Here is a 17551-nt window from a genome sequence, read left to right as displayed (position 1 = left end):
ACAAAGGTGCCGAAAATACACATTGGAGAAAAGATAGCCTATTCAACAAATGGTGCTAAGAAAACTGGAAATCCATATGCAAACAAATAAAATTAAACCTCTATCTCTTGCCCTGCACAAAAATCTACTCAAAGTGGATCAAATACTTAGGCACTAAAACAGAGACCCTGTGCCTAATAGAAAAAAAAAGTAGGCTCAAATTTTCATCATGTTGGTTTAGGACCTGACTTCCTTAACAAGAATCCTAAAGCACAAGAAGTAAACTTAAGAATCAACAAATGGTATGAATTCAAACTAAAAAGCTTCTTCTCAGCAAAGGAAATAATAACGTGAAGAGAGAGTCTACAGAATGGGAGAAAATCTTTACCACACACAAATCAGATAGAACACTAATCTCCAGGATATATAAATAACTCAAAAACTTAACCTAAAAAACCCAAATAACCCAATCAATAGATGGACTAAGGAACTGAGCAGACACTTCACAGAAGATACATATTTTCAACAAATATATGAAAAAAATTTCATCGTCTCTTGCAATTAGAGAGGAATGCAAATCAAAATTGCTCTAAGATTTTATCCCACTCTAGTCAGAATGGCAATTATCAAGAATACAAGCAATAATAAGTGTTGTCAAGGATGTGGGGGAAAAGGTACGCTCATACATTGTTGGTGGGACTGCAGATTGGTGCAACCACTTTGGAAAGCAGTATGGAGTTTCCTAAGAAACTTGGAATGGAACCACCGTTTGACCCAGCTATCCCACTCCTTGGTTTATACCCAAAGGACTTAAAATTTGCATACTACAGTGATTCAGCCACATCAATGTTTATAGCAACTTAATTCACCATAGCAAGACAATGGAACCAACCTAGATGCCCTTCAACAGATGAATGGATAAAGAAAATGTGGTACATATACACAATGGAATATTACTCAGTCTTAAAGAAGAATGGAATTATGGCATTTGCAGGTAAATGGTTGAAACTGGAGAAGATTATGCTAAGTAAAATAAGCCAATCCCAAATAACCGAAGGTTGAATGTTTTCTCTGGTAAGCAGATGCTGATTCATAGTGGGGGGTGGTTAGGGAAGAATGAAGGAACTTTGGATTTTACAGAGGGGAGTGAGGGGAGGGGTCAGGCAGATGGAGATGGGAAGGACAGTAGATTGAGACAGACATTATTACCCTATATACATGTATGAATTTAAAAAAAAACAGTCAAAAAAAGTTAATGAAAAAATAAATAAAAGCTCAAAAAATTAAAATAAATAAATACATTTGTTTGCTATTCCCACAATCCCAGAGTGCTGGGGACTCGAACCTGGGTCTCCAGCATGAGAGGCAGAAAAAATAACAGAATGAATCAAACAACATTATCCTATGTAAATTTATGATTACACAAATGGTATGCCTTTACGCCATGTACAAACAGAGAAACAACATGTATCCCATTTGTTTACAATAAAAAAATAAATAAATAAATACATATCATAAAGGGCTAAAAAATAAGTTATTTGAATCAATTAGATTATATGATTCTAAGAAGCCAAAAACTGCCTTCTACTTTTCCCTTGGAAATCCAAGCAAGAGACTCAGGGCAGTGCCTGCTTGGAGCTAAATAAGAAAGTAAAGAAAGTGCTTCCTAGGGAAAGACAAAATCAGATAAAAAAAAAAAAAAGCAAAGCCAATGTAATACAATCCAATCACTAAGCAAACAAAAATAAGTGGTGAATGGTGGTATCCCAGGGTTATTTTTTCAAACTAAAAATAAGAAAAAAACCAACCCAAGACCCAACAATATGCTGTCTCTAAGAGTCTCACCTTATAGGCAAAGACATCCCAGACTGAAGGTGAAAGGATGGGAAAAAAACTATCATTCACATGGATCTTGTAAACAAGCAGGGGTTTCTATACTCATATCTGATAAAGTGGACTTCAAGCCAAAGTTAATAGAAGAGACAAAGAAGGCTGTTGCATACTGCCTAAGGGAGTCATACAACAAGAAATAATAGTCATAAATATCAATGCCCCAAACAATGAAGCATCCACGTACATCAAACAAACCCTTCTCAATATCAAGAATCACACAGGCCACAACACAATAATACTAGGTGATTTTCACACACCTCTCTCAGCACTAGACAAATCATACAAACAAAAAAAAGAAGCTACAAAACTAAAGAACACCATTAATAAATTAGATTTAACAGACATATAAAGAATATTTCCTCTATTAGTGACCAAATACTCTCTCTTCTCAGTTGCACACAAATCAATTTCTAAAATAGACCATATTTTAGGACACAAGGCAACTCTAAGCAAATATTTAAAAAATAGGGAGAATACCCTGCATTTTGTCAATTCATAATGGAAAGAAATTAATAATCCAGGATAGGGTAAATAATAGAAAGTATTCTAATGCCTGCAAAATAAATAATTCACTATCGAATGATGAACAGATAGCAGAAGAAATCATGGATTAAATGAAAATATGATACAATATATCAAAAACACCGGGACACTATGAAGGCAGTGCTAAGAGGAGCATTCAATGTATTAGGCTCACATATTAAAAGAATAGAAAGACACCACACGAATAATCTAACAAAAAATGATGACAAAAAAAAAAACAGTAAAAAAGATCAGCAAAACAAAGAGTTGGTTTTTCAAAAGGATAAACAAAATTTATAAACCCTTAGCTAAACTACCTACAAAAAGAGGGGGGAAAAAACTCAAACTAACTAAATTTGAGATGAAAAAGAAAATATTACCACAGACACTACTGAAATCCAGAGAATCATCAAAAACTATTTTGAAAATTTACACTCCAAAAAGTCAGAAAATCTTAAAGATATTGACAAATTTCCAGGTCTCTAAGAACCATGAGGATGTAGAGAACTTAATATCAAGTAATGAATTTGAAGCAGCCATCAAAAATTTTCCAACAAAGAACCAGATGGATTCTCAGCCAAGTTCTATCAAACATTTAAAGAACCAATATCAATTCTCCTCAAATTATTCCATGAAATAGAAAAGGAGGGAATACTGTCAAACTCATTCTGTGAAATCAGTATCATGTTGATAGCAAAAGCAAATACACACATCAAACTTCAGACCAATATCCTTGATAAACATGGATGCAAAAATTCTTAATAAAATATTGACAAACTGCACACAGAAACACATTTTAAAGGTAATGCACCAAGATTAAGTGGGTTTCATCTTAGGGACACAAGGTTTGTTCAAAATAGAGAAATCAATAAATGCAATTCACACATAAATAGATTTTAAGGACAAGAATCACATGATTATTTCAATAGATGCAGAAAAAGTATTTGAAAAAGTGCATTCATGTTTAAGACACTAGAAAAACTACATATAGAAGGAAATTACCTCAACTTTGTAAAAGCTATATGTGACAACCCAAGGCAACCATTATACTGAATGTAGATAAACTGAAATCATTTCCTTGAAAAATACAAACAAGACAAGGATGTCCATTTTCACCACTACTATTCAATATAGTCCTTGAAATTCTAGCCAGAGCAATCAGGCAAGAGGAGGAAATTGAAAATTGCAAATATGAAAAGAAGAGGTCAAATTCTCTCTCTTTGCAGATGACACGATCCTACATTTAGAAGAATCTTCCACACTACCCGCCTCCTACAAAAAAAAAAAAAAAAATCCAGTGGAAGAATTCTACGGCTTATAAATGAATTCAGCAAAGTAGCAGGATACAAGATCAACAAAAATAAGTCAATCGCATTCCTATACTCCAATGATGAATCTGCTGAAAAACAAATTAAGAAGACTATCATCCTATTTACAATAGACTCAAAAACAATCAATCTAAGAAAAGAGGTGAAGGACCTCTACAATAAAAACTATAGAACACTAAAGAAAAAAATTGAAAATGACAATAGAAAATAAAAAGACCTCCTGTGTTCTTGAATAGGCAGAATTAATATTATCAAATGAGCATTCCAAAAGAAGGGCTATACATATTTGATGCAATTTCCATCATATTTCCAATGCCCTTCACAGAACTAGAAAAAGAACTATAAAATTCTTTTCAAAAATAAAAGACACAGAATAGCCAAAACAATCCTTAATGAGAAAAGTAAAGAAGGAAGCTTCACAATGTCAGACCTCAAATTATCCCACAGAGCTGTAGTATAAAAATTACCATGGTACTTTCACCAAAACAGGCATTAAGACTGATGGAATAAAATAGAAGACACAGAGACAAACCCATATAAATACAGTCGTCTCATACTGGATAAAGATGCCAAAAACATACACTGGAAAAAAGACAGCCTTTTAAACAAATGGTGCTGGCAAAATTGGAAATCCATATGGAGCAAAATGAAAATTGACTCCTATCTCTAGTGCTCAAAAACAAATTCAGCAATGCACAAATGCCGCCCTGCACAAATGTCAACTCAAAGCTTATCAAAGACCTAGGAATTAGACCATAAACCTCACACTTGTTAGAAGAAGATGTAGGCCCAATACTCCAACATCTTAGCACAGGAACCAATGTTCTTAAAAAGACTCCTAAGGTGCATGAAGTAAAATAGCAATAAGTGGGATGACAGCAAATAAAAAGTTTCTGCCCAGCAAAGGAAACAATTAGAGTGTGAAGAGAGAGCATACAGAATGGGAGAAAATCTTTGTCACCAGTTTCTCATGGCATTAATATCCAGAGTATACAATGAGCTCAAAAATTTAACACCAAATAAACAAATAGCCCAATCAAGAAATGGGCAAAAGAATTAAACAAACACTTCTCAAAATAAAAAATGCATATGGTCAACAAATACACAAAAAATATTCAATATATTAGGGAAATGCAAATTAAAACTACACTAAGATTACCTCAATCTAGTTGAAATGGCAGTTATCAAGAATACAAATAACAATAAGATTGAGAAGGACGTGGGGAAATGGGTACACTCATACATTGTTGGTGAAACTGCAATTAGTGCAACCACTCTGGAAAGCAGCATGGAGATTCCTGAAAAAACTTGAAATGGAACCACCATATAAACCAGCTAACCCATTCTTCAGTATATATTTTTTAAAAAATTTAAAATTAGAACACTACAGTGAGGCAGTCATATTAATGTTTATAGCAGCACAATTCACAATAGCCAAGCTATGGAATCGACCTAGGTGCCCTTCAACAGATGAATGGGTAAAGAAAATATGCAAAGTTGGTTCAACATCCGGAAATCAATAAATGTAATTCACCATATCAACAGACTTTTAAGCATCACATGATTATTTCGATAGATGCAGAAAAAGCATTTGATAAAATACAGCACCCCTTCATGCTTAAAACACTAGAAAAAAATAGGGATAATGGGAACATTCCTCAACATTGTAAAGGTCATCTATGCTAAGTCCACAGCCAATATCATTCTTAATGGAGGAAAATTGAAAGCATTCCCCCTAAAAACTGGAACAAGGCAGGGATGCCCTCTTTCACCATTTCTATTCAACATTGTCCTTGAAACTCTAACCAGAGCAATTAGAACAAAGAAATTAAAGAGATACAAAAAGGAAAAGAACTCAAATTATCCCTATTTGCTGATGACATGATTCCATATTCAGAGAGGCTGAAAAATTCCACCAGAAAACTTCTAAAACTCATGAATAAATTCAGTAAAGTAGCAGGATATAAAATCAATGCTCATAAATCTAATGGATTTTTATTCATAAATGATGAATACTCTGAAAGAGAATTTAGGAAAACTACTCCTTTCACAATAGTCTCAAAAAAAAAAATACTTGGGAATAAATCTAACAGAAGAGGTGAAAGACCTCTACAATGAGAACTACAGAACACTAAAGAAAGAAATTAAAGAAAACCTTAGAAGATGGAAAGATCTCCCATGTTCTTGGATAGGCAGAATTAATATTGTCAAAATGGCCATACTAGCAAAAGTGTTATACAAATTCAATGCAATTCCAATTAAAATCCCAATGACCTCATAGAAATAGAGCAAGCAATCATGAAATTCATTTGGAAAAATAAGAGACCCAGAGTAACTAAAGCGATCCTTAGCAGGAAGAGTGAAGCAGGGGGTATCACAAGAGCAGAACTTCAAGTATACTACAGAGCAATAGTAACAAAAACGGCATGGTATTGGCACTAAAATAGACAGGTAGATCAATGGTACAGAATGGAGGACACAGAGACAAACCCAGATAAATACAATCACCTCATACTAGACAAAGGAGCCAAAAACATACAATGGAGAAAAGATAGCCTCTTCAATAAATGGTGCTGGGAAAACTGGAAATCCACATGCAGCAGAATGAAACTAAACCCCAATATCTCACCCTGCACAAAACTCAACTCAAAATGGATCAAGGACCTTGGAATCAGACCAGAGACCCTGCACCTTATAGAAGAAAAAGTTGGTCCAAATCTTCATCATGTTGGCTTAGGATCAGACTTCCTTAATATGACTCCCAAAGCACAAGAAATAAAAGCAGGAATCAATAAATAGGATAGATTCAAATTAAAAATCTTTTTCTCAGTAAAGGAAACTATCAGCAATGTGAAGAGAGAGCCTACAAAGTGGGAGAAAATCTTTGCCACACATATTTCAGATACAGCACTAATCTCCAGAATCTATAAAGAACTCAAAAAACTTTACACCAAGAACACAAATTATCCAATCAACAAATGGGCTAAGGAAATGAACAGACACTTCACAGAAGATATACAAGCAATCAACAGATATATGAAAAAATGTTCAACATCTCTAGTAATAAGAGAAATGCACATCAAAACTACCCTAAGATTCCATCTTACCCCAATTAGAGTGGCAATTATCAAGAAAACAGGCAACAATAGGTGTTGGCAAGGATGTGGGCAAAATGTACACTCATACATTGATGGTGGGGTTGCATATTAGTTCAGTCACTCTGGAAAGCAATGTGGAGGTTCCTTAGAAAACTTGGAAGGGAACCACCATTTGACCCAGTTATCCCACTCCTTGACCTATATCCAAAAGACTTAAAATCTGCATACAATAGTGATGCAGCCACATCAATGTTCATAGTTGCTCAATTCACAATAGCCAGATTGTGGAACCAACCTAGATGTCCTTCAGTTGATGAATGGATAAAGAAACTATGGTATACATATTACTTAGCCATAAAGAAGAATAAAATTATGGCATTTACAGGCAAATGGATGAAGTTGGAGAATATCATGCTAAGTGAGATAAGCTAATCCCAAAAAACCAAAGGCTGAATAATCTCTCTGATAAGTAAATGATGATACATAATGGTGGGTGGGAGGAAGGCAAGAATGGAGGAAGGATGGATTGTATAGAGAAAAGAGGAGTGAGAGGGGTGGGAGGAAGGAAAAATAACAAATTGAGATAAACATTATTACCCTATGTACATGTATGATTACACAAATGGTATGATTCTACTTCACACGCAATCAGAAAAACAAGTTGTACCCCATTTGTTTACAATGAATCAAAATAAATAAATTATTTTAAAAAAGAAAATATGGTACATATAAACAATGGAGTATTACTCAGCCTTAAAGAAGTATGATATTGTGGCATTTACCAGTAAATGGATGGAACCTAAGACTGTCATGCTCAGTGAAATAATCCAATCCCAAAAAGACACAGGTTAAATGTTTTCTCCAATATGTGGAAACTAATCCAAAATAAGGGATGGTAAAAAAAAAAAAATAGAAGAGGAGTTCAGTGGAGTAGATGAAGTGAAATGAAAGGGAGCAAAGAGGGATAAGATAAGGAAAGAACAGTGGAAAGAATCTGACATAAGTTTCATATCTGCATATGTGAATATGCCACAGTGAATCTCACCATCATATATATCCACAAGACATTAATTTTTGAAAAACCCATAGGTAAATAGATGAAATAAGTAAATAGCAGTAAAGTAGAGGGAAGAGAAGCAGGGCATGGCAGAGAGGAGGGAAATGGGCAGCACTGGGCACTGAATTAGAATAAACTATCTTCCACACTCTAATAATTATATCAAAATGAATCCTAATAACAAGTATAACTAAAATGAACCAGTAAAAATAATAATCCTTGGCATATTGTCATTTATCAAATCCAGAAATATACCTCAAAAAAACCAGGCAAAAATGTCCCTGGAGGGAGACAAGGAGCAGCTAATAAAAGGAAAAAGATGAGCAGGAAGAAGAAAAGTTAGAGCGAAGACAACAAATGACTTTGAACACAGACCACACTCCATCCCCAGACCACAGGCAAGATGGTTTCTCCCTCAATTTCCCTCTTCATAGTAGGAACCTAGCCTCTGTTCTCATCATTACAGAAAGCAGTCACTGTTGCCACCTTTGGAAACTTCTGATTAAGGACACACTGTCCACACAGGGAGGTCCTCTCTCCTGGTTATGACTCTGTCAGGATTTTTCACCTTACCTTGGAATCTGCTGCTTTAACCAGACCTAACTCTTCAATGACCTCATCAATCCTCTGATTTTTTCCCTGTTCTGTCATAGTTGATGGAAGCTGAAGAGCCGCTGAGAACTGTAGGTTTTCTCTCACCGTCAGGCTGTCCATCACGACATCATCCTGAAGGAAGTTAAATTTCAATGTGAAACACTGAGTCTTTTCTAAGACATCACGTCAGTGTATGTCACTTAATGCACAAGCATAACAAACACAAGGAAAATGTCTGCTAAGGTGAACTTCCAACTCTAAAAATGTCAGTGACTCCACACACAGCTTCAGAGCCCAAGGGCATCATTTTCATTCTCCATTTGCATACCCAGGTGGAGCAGAGGTGACTATAATAACTTTTAGACCATTTCAGGTTGCTTGTGTGAGACATGCCAAAAGCATCTTCTAAGAGAAGAGAGGAGAATGAAGGGAAAAAAGAACAGCAGTAGACCATTTCAGAAATGATACAAAAGCTAGAACTAATACCACTACTTACAGGTCCATATTCCAGATTGTTTCTGCCTCTCCTTTTAACTCCTCCCTCAATCTTATGGGAGATTGTATATATGGTATAAAAAAATTGTTTCCTTGAGCATTCAATTGGAAGCATGCTAACCTACAAGCCAAGGCTCTTGCCCACACAAAAATAGGGGGAACCCTGTAATACTCACACGCGGCACATATCCTAAACTATGTGGGAAATCGGCATCCTCAGGTACTTCATGTACCCAAACATTTCCAGATAAACCACTTGGATCTTTCCTTGCAGCTAAGATTTCTAGCAACCTGTAAAAGGACATATGTGCTATGAGATTTTTCTTTCCTAAAAATGCCACATCTCTCACCTACTATGAATCTAAATTCTGTTCAAGTTAGACAATGAACTAGTCAAAAATTCTATAGTTTAATATTTGTGTGTGTGTGTGTGTGTGTATGTGTGTGTGTGTGTGTACACACACCCAGGTACACATACATATTCTGACTTTTCTTTTAATCATGTGCTGTAAGAAAGTACAAAAATATTAAAGCAAGGTATCACTGGCTTCTCCAATATAAATCTCCCAAATGATCCTCACCTTGATAGGTCCCAACCCAGGAAATAGGCTTCTTTATCTCTGATGCATGTCCTCACTGAGACCTTCAGCTCCTTCTCTTCACTTTTAATATTATTCATTCTCTTCCTTCCTCATTATCTCATAACATGGCCAGCTGCTTTATGCTGATCAATTTATCATGCCATGTTAGTAAAGCTGAATTTAATATAACTTCTTGGTCTTAGGGATAAAACCATAAGTCCAAATGTAAGTTATCTGTAGGACCTAGGACCAGCCAGGGTATGCATAGCAAATGCATGTGATTTTTAAAAGGATACTGAAACTGCAACAAAAAGATTACTTAGGCTTCCTTTTGTACTCACAGAGATTTGTCTGAATCTGAGAGTCCCATGATGGCATTAAGGCCAGGTTTCATGATCCCACTGCAAATACAAAAATGTACTGATTTATTATTTCAGTTTTTAAAGAGTTCTATAAATTTAGGGTCTGCATTGAATATGTTCAGTGAAGACTGATGAAATTGCTGACAGATAACAAGCACCAAATCTTAAAAGAATCATTGATTACAGTAGTCTATTATAGCAGGATATCAATCACTAGTCAGAACCCATAAGAAAAATGCCTCAGATTCCTGAAAATTCCTTTAATTTATTCTGGAAACCACTAACCCCTGTTGGGAAATGACACATTCCATGTTCACAGACCACAACGTAAGTAGAAAATTCTCATGAATCATCTGTATTACTCTTTCTCCTCTTAAAGCAGCTTCTGAATAATGTTTGATGATCAGCCTCTTCAATTCCCCTCACCTGCTTCCCAGTCAAGTTACACACAGTTAATGAACCCCTGACTTGTAGACTATCAGTAGTAGTGTTCTTACGTTTAAAAATCGAATCAGAACAAAAATCCACACATCTTATGTAGAAATCAAAGACTGGAATAAAGCACTCCAGAGTAAAAGAAACCGAATCATTACCCTATTTACATGTATGATTACATAAATGGTGTGAATCTACAGCGTGTATAACCATAGAAATGAAAGGTTGTACTCCATTTGTGTACAATGAATCAAAATGCAGTCTGTGAAAATAAAAAAAGTAAAAAGAAACCATCACCTGTTCTTCACATTAGAGAAAAACTTACCAATTAAAAAAGCAAACCACACCCCAGGATAGATGATTTACTGCTTTGCTAAGTGTCTGATTCGTGGACCAGAAAATGCTCAGTTAGAATTGTGAGATGTCCCTTTAGCATGGATATCCTTTCAGGATGCACAGGCAGAGAACAGATGCAAGTCCGCTTCAATTAAACTAAGTGTATAGATGAGGTAGTGAACATTCAGATAGAGCAGAAGGGGGTGGTTATAGCAGTGTTCACTGTGCTACCACCCAAGATGAAGCCAAATAGGTTGAATTTTGTCCTAGAATTTAGAAGTGAAACTAGTAAGAAGAATCAAGTGGAGGAAGCAGAACTAAGGGCAGGGTCACTGCAGGTGCACAGGAGTAAACACAGCTGTCCGACATCACCCATTCAGGACTCTGGTGTCTAGGCCAGTCTCTCTTTAGATTTGCTAGGCATGTCACGATGTGTTGCACGGTGGAATCAGTATCTAGTCCAGGCTCAAGTCAAAACCAACAGCCGTGTGTACATACATACTGATTCCCAGGGATATCGATCCTATGACTGCTGACCCAGAACGCTCACATCCACGAAGACCTGGGTATTCACCACCTGTGGCATCTGATCTGTCACAATAATACTAGTGCTGCTAAGGGCCCTTTCCAATAACAATGGAAACTCACCAAATTACTGGACTAATATAATGGGAGTGTGGAAAACAAGGAGCTAGCTGTGACAGAAGATTTTTACTCTTTTGATAACCTTCCTCTCCCGTACTAATGACTGGGTATGTCTAGGGGTGTAGGTCAGTGCTAGAGTGGGTGTTTAGCATGCATGAAGTCTTGAGTTCTATCATTAGCAACTCCCCAAATTCAAAATGCTTGTGTAAACTCTCAAAGTGCATCCATCTGTAGTTCTTAATACATCTTCTTTATTAATATCTACCAAGCAACTGCTTCTAAAATTACCAGGAAAAGTCTTGTGATTCCCTAAGTCTTCACGGCCTGGAAAACTTTCCAGGTTTTTAAGATACATACTCAAGGAAAGACCAAGTCATTCTGAACGATTCAATCAGAAACTCAATGTGAATGTGTTAATGCAAAGCAGTGCATTACCCTGTTTGCTTCTTCTTTTTTTTTTTTTGTATGGCAAAGTCTTTACTTTTAAATGATTATCAGTACACCAAATAATAACATGTAACAAGTTCTTGAGTCCTATCATCTAGTAATTTTGATTAAAATAAACTAACAGCAGCCCAAACAAGTACATTACTATTCATTGTTCTAACCCTTAGTCAGAATGAATGATTTTAAGGCTGGCTGCAGCTTCAGACAAGTTACAAATAACTATTTACTACTTTTTCATAGATAAAGCCCCTGACCTTCAAGAAAGTATAAGGGAAAAAAATATTTAATCCCTTTCTTTCTTCAAAGAATTTTTTTTTCTACTAGATCTAAGGAAGAAAAAGTCAGTATTAATACATCCGCTGCTTGATCTAGAAAGCATAGGAAAACAGATAACACATACTCATTAAATTTCTAAGAAGGATGAGGTAAAAAGATGAAACCTTTGGATAAGAACTAAGGCCGAACAAAGAAGCTAGATTTGCTACTCTCCAAAAGGGACCTACTATATAACAGAGAAATAATTTAATGCCTTTCGTAGAAACAGAACTCAAGCTCTGCTAAGCTTCGTATTCCGCAAGGCACTTCATGTTCTGAAGCGCCAACCAGAAAATAAGGCTTCTTTCTTATCCTACCCATTTATGCGGTAGTTTTCGTGGATTTCTGGTCGGATGTCGCAGACAAAGGCCAAGAGATTATCCAAGACTTCATCCCTGTTCTGCCGGAAGTAGGTCTGCAGGATGGTCATCTTTTCCTGGGTCTCCTTCTCCACTTCAGTGCTGCAGCTGCCATGGGATCCCAGGGCCGCAGCTTCCTTGGCCTTGAACTCTTTCTCCCTCTGCAGGCGGTACTGTTCAATTTCAGCCTGAGCTTCTTTGGCCTGTTTCAGCCTCCGGTTCTTTCGCTTGCGGGCCTCGGACACCTTCTCAGTGGTCCGCTTCTCGGCCTGCAGCAGCTGTTGGATGCCCTGCGACTGACTGGCCATGGCTGCGGCGACTCAGAAGCCCAGGCAAGCGGCCTTACTCCGCGACGGCCCCTGGGTCAGCTGACCCCCGTTTGCTTCTTTAACAATAAACACTAGCATTCTAGAAAACAGTAGTGCAGTCTGAAATGCCACAGTTCCAAATGTGGGTCAGTGGCTAATTTCACATCCATTCAGGTAGCACAGTTATGATGTGTCTACTGTGTATGTACAAGATACTCCTCTAGAACACCGGATAGGGGCTGAGAACAAATCAAGTGAATAAACAAATGGAAAAACAAACTCCTAGTCCCATGGAGTACACATTCTAGTTCAGGGATCTACACCCTTTGGCTGGTCATTTATTTTCTATTTTCATAAACACTGTGATTGGACATAGCCATGCTCATTGGTTTAACTAGAGTCTAGAGCTACTTTCGTGCCACAAAGACAGTTAAGTCTATCAACTATGGTCCACCATTCCGTGGTCTCCCCACCTTAACCTCCACCCTTCTCTAGCCCCTCACAAGCCACGCCCGCTCTTTTCTGCTTTAAAGCATGTGCCTACAGAGGTCCTCCCTCCTCATACTGGAAACCCTTGCCAACAAGACTGTGTCTTACTATTACCACTTCTCCCTCCTGCTCTTCCCCATTACACACAGCACACTGAATCCCAAATACTGAGTATACACGTGAAAGGCACCTAAAGGATTCCTGTTGGATCTATCACACTTTACAAGATGAGGGTCCACCCTTTGGGCTTGTTTTGTTTATGGTCAAAGGAGGTAAAGTCCTCTCCTCCCTACACACATGCACCTGCAGTTTTCACATTCTCAATCTCCATGCACCCAGTCCTCCAATTCAGGGTGAGGGGCTTCTGTTCTGCCTTTGAATCCTTCAATTGATCAGAGCAGAACAATGCAGGTAAACTGCTCTAGTTCTCTGAATCTTCTATTAGACTAAAAGGTTTCCAAGAACAGAGGCATAGCTCCATCACTAGCATCTTGCACAACATCAGGCACCTAGTAGGCACTCAAAATTTTTTGAATTAGTGAATCTCCATCTTAGTGTACCAAGTTCCTAGTTGATTAGCTGGAAAGGATAAGTGAGGTAAATTAACCCTCAAAGAGTGAGCACTTGATCATCTCTTCAACCTGCACATATTCAAATCAGGGTACCTTCTACCTCTTTCATCACAAAATCTGTACTGACGAATATTTTTAAAATTATTGTGTTTCACAAAAGACTTCTCAGCTTTTCATAAGTCAAGTCTATCTAATCATGTAGCAAAAGATCAAAGCCTTCCATCCACCATTCCTCTCCATATTCTCCTTGTCAGGATTTCTTTACCAACACAAGAGAGATGAGAAGTAGGCAAGACAGCAAGTGTTGCTGTGTGGACAGAGTTCCAATCCTGCACAGCAGTCCTGGCCTCAGCCCCATCAGCCCTCAGATCCTCACCATTTCTCTCCCACTCATGCCTCAACATTTTCCATGCTATCTTGTCACTTCCTTGATCTCTGAAGTTGACTGGCACTAACAGAAAAGTGTGGAGTCACATGAAAAATATCAAGAAAACAGAACAAAATTTCTACTTTCATAAGTCTGCAACCAAAGCACTCTTTTATAACCACTCCCCAGCCTTGAGGAGCCAGGAGAAAGTTCTTGTCTTGACTAGGAATAATTATTTCCCTTATTACACAAATAGAATTCATAGGCTATGGGATCTGACCAAAGCCAAATTCACATCCTGACACCATAGATGGGAAGCAGAGGCTCACAAATATCAGAAAAGTACTGACACCCTTAATGGCCAGCATCTGTGAACTCATGGAGGTATGTGGTAGTGGTGGGTTACATAGAAACCCTCATCTCCCTCCTGCTCTGGGTCCCACTTCAAAATTGTACTTTGAATTCTGAATTTGTTGCTGCATGAAGAGAATAAAAATAAAATCATAATGTTTAGGTCTTTTAAAAAGTACAAAGTTCCAATTAACTTGAAGGGATCCTATATTTAAATATGTTCTATGTCTTTGTTAGAGCAAATATTAAGTAAATTGTTATAAACTGTGAACAACTATAAATAGACCATTCATTTAAAGGAGGTGTATTGAAAAGAAAAGTAGTTTCACAATATACAAAGAAAAGTAGTTTCACAATGTCATTTCAACTTCCTTGCTTATAGAACATAAAGGACATAAAGTGCACAAGTACCTAAAACCCATTTATCTTAGAAAGTACTTTCAAGTAGTAAAATAGAAACACATCCTATTTCACACTTTAGAAAAATAAGAGTTCAATTTTATATACCCAAAATCAAAAAGCAATTAAATGTACTATCAGGCCTCTTTTGACCAAAACACAGTAATAACTCACAAAAAAATAAATGGCACATTAATTGTTCAGTTTCTCAAACAAAGGTTGATGCACACAGTCTAATCACCTTTAGGAATGGTTTGTCAGTTCACTTCCTTTCTTAGCTAAACATAACACTTAACAAGTGTTCAACCATTTCAGTCCTAGTATATCCAAAATAAATGAAAGCATTTGTCAATATATTTGTACAAAGTCTTGAACACAAATATTCATAGCAGTTTATGGAAATAGCTAAAACCTGGAAGTTCACTGTAATTCAATAAAGGGGTCCTTTAAAAAGTTCATGTACATACCTGATAGGCGATAGTATCTTTTTCTCAATTTTTATATAATCCCATGGAAAGTATTTCTTCTCTTTCACATGATAACCAATGTTGTGAAAACTTAACACGGGCCCTTTCTGGTCAGTGGAGGCTGTCCCACGGAGGCTTTCAGAGTTTCTTTGGGTCATGTGGGACATTAAACCCACATTGTTATCGGAAGACATATGGAGAGTTCTGTCTTTCTGTAGAGGGAAAAGCAACAGTAAGTTGATATTCCAGGTAAACTTGATAACAACACATTTAAACCAAACTTCTTTTAAACTGTGCTGCAGTGAGTAGGTTCTTTTCTAAAGAACAATCCACATCCCTGTGATAAGAACAACCCTAGAACCTGTAACCAGGCAGATGCTAATTAGAATACCTGCACTCCAATTAGATGTCATATTCCCAAGTTACGGGGATCCTAATAGGTAAATACTATGAAAATTATTCAAAAGCTGGGAAGGAAGATAATGAGCAGATGATTGCTAGTCTTGTCTGGCTTGAAAATCATACCATGATACAACTTCAGTTCAGGGACAGTCTACAGGATCATGATGTAGTTCCTGTATTTTTTTTAACTTTGGAGTTTATAATATTGTTACTACCATAAGAAGCTTAGCCTAGCAGGCAAGGGCAGGAGAGATTTCTAAGAATTAATAGTTGGAATTATACAACTCTGGTTGTTGTGCACCTTCAATCAGTTAAGAAGGTAAATGTCAACTTTCATTGTTTGCACTGACATTATTTCTTTAATGAACAAATATATGAAACTGATGAACTAAATCAATCCAATATTTAAGCAGTACAAGGCTTTAAAGCAAAGATAAATATTAATGAATGAAGTTAGAAATATTTCATTAAAGAAGTCAAAAAGATCCCTTAAAAAGGATTTAATTAGAGTAAGACCTGGTGCTGCACTGAGTTTATTAAATAGGGTTAAAATTCTAAATGCAATAATTCTAGTTTTCCTGTTTTAAAGCCAAAGTCATCAGTGAAGCAGTTTTTCTCTGCCTATGGTAGAATAGCTACTCCAAACTGATCATCCCTGAGAACAACCATAGAAGCAGACAGAACATGAGAAGCAATGTGTGAAAAGTTCTCTGATGAGAGCAACAAAGCCACTGGGACTCCCAGCAAGAAGGGAGCAGCACTGGGCAATCCCAGCACCCCATGCCTTTCCTCTCCAGGTATTTGCAAATGCAAGCTTAATACACATAGGGAAATACTTGGGATCTAGGCAGAAAGAAGTTGCCAGAAGCCCCTAATATATCTGAGCAAATATCTCAGCAGTTTTTCAGTCAGTGAGGTAAAATTTGCAGTTGTGAGCCAGCAAAGGTGAGGATCCCTAGAAACCCAAGATTTAGAGATCCCAGAAACATGGGCTGGGAATACAGGAAACCAAAAAGAGACCATTCTCTGCTCAAGCAAGGTCATTTGCTCAGACTTTGCTAGAAGAAAGTTAAATCTACTCTCAAAAAAGATATCATCAGCCAGACACGGTGACACATGCCTGTAATCCCAGTAACTCAGGAGACTCAGGAGAATCATAAGTTCAAAGCCATCCTCAGCAACATAATGAAGTCCTATACAACATAGCAAGATCCTGTCTCAAAATTAAAAAATAAAGAAAAGAAGGTGTAGATGTGACTCACTGGTTAAGCATCCTGGTTTCATTCTCTGGTAACAAAATAAAACAAGATATCATCATTCAAATTTTCAATCTAAAATCTGAAATTACCAGGCATGCCAGAATATAGGAGCTAAAGTTTCATAAAACAGAACATAAAAGAGGTCCCGCAGGTAATCCAGACTGGAATTATCAAACATTCACATTAAAACCACTAATGTGTTCGGGAACAGAGAGATTATCCCCAAATAATCTGATATTTTTTTAAAAAATTAAAATTAAGAATTCAAATTAGACATGGTGATACAAACCACTATACACACATACAGAGGAGGCTGAGGTGGGACAGAAGGTCAGGAAAGAGCTCAACAATGAGGCTGTTGAAAAGCCAATGAGGGTGGTCTTCTGGAGGCACATTCCTTGTCTAAGCACTAGTCTAAGGAGCCAGCAAAGAGGCCAGAGGACCTGAACTGGGAGGGAGGGCAAGAAGACAGACATAAGGAATCTGACTCG

The 17551-nt window shown here is 37.0% G+C and overlaps 2 protein-coding genes across 2 annotated transcripts in view; both read right to left on the bottom strand.

The window, feature by feature from the left end:
• The window catches only part of LOC124994225 (broad substrate specificity ATP-binding cassette transporter ABCG2-like), a 228086-nt gene that overhangs the window by 29128 nt on the left and 181407 nt on the right, over positions 1–17551 (bottom strand). The gene's annotated exons all lie outside the window — the stretch shown is intronic.
• On the bottom strand, positions 12401–12792 carry LOC124995009 (V-type proton ATPase subunit G 1-like). The gene has a single exon (XM_047567396.1). The coding sequence runs from the start codon at positions 12752–12754 to the stop codon at positions 12401–12403; it is 354 nt and encodes a 117-aa protein (XP_047423352.1). The 5' UTR covers positions 12755–12792.

This window comes from Sciurus carolinensis, chromosome 10, assembly GCF_902686445.1.
Source record: "Sciurus carolinensis chromosome 10, mSciCar1.2, whole genome shotgun sequence".
In the NCBI taxonomy this organism is placed as follows: Eukaryota; Metazoa; Chordata; class Mammalia; order Rodentia; family Sciuridae; genus Sciurus; species Sciurus carolinensis.
The sequence above is the reverse complement of the archived record's forward strand: the minus strand, read 5'-3'. Positions and strand labels throughout refer to the sequence as shown.

Coding starts and splice junctions, on each gene's coding strand:
- LOC124995009 (XM_047567396.1), bottom strand. CDS start 12,754: ATGGCCAGTCAGTCGCAGGGCATCCAACAGCTGCTGCAGGCCGAGAAG.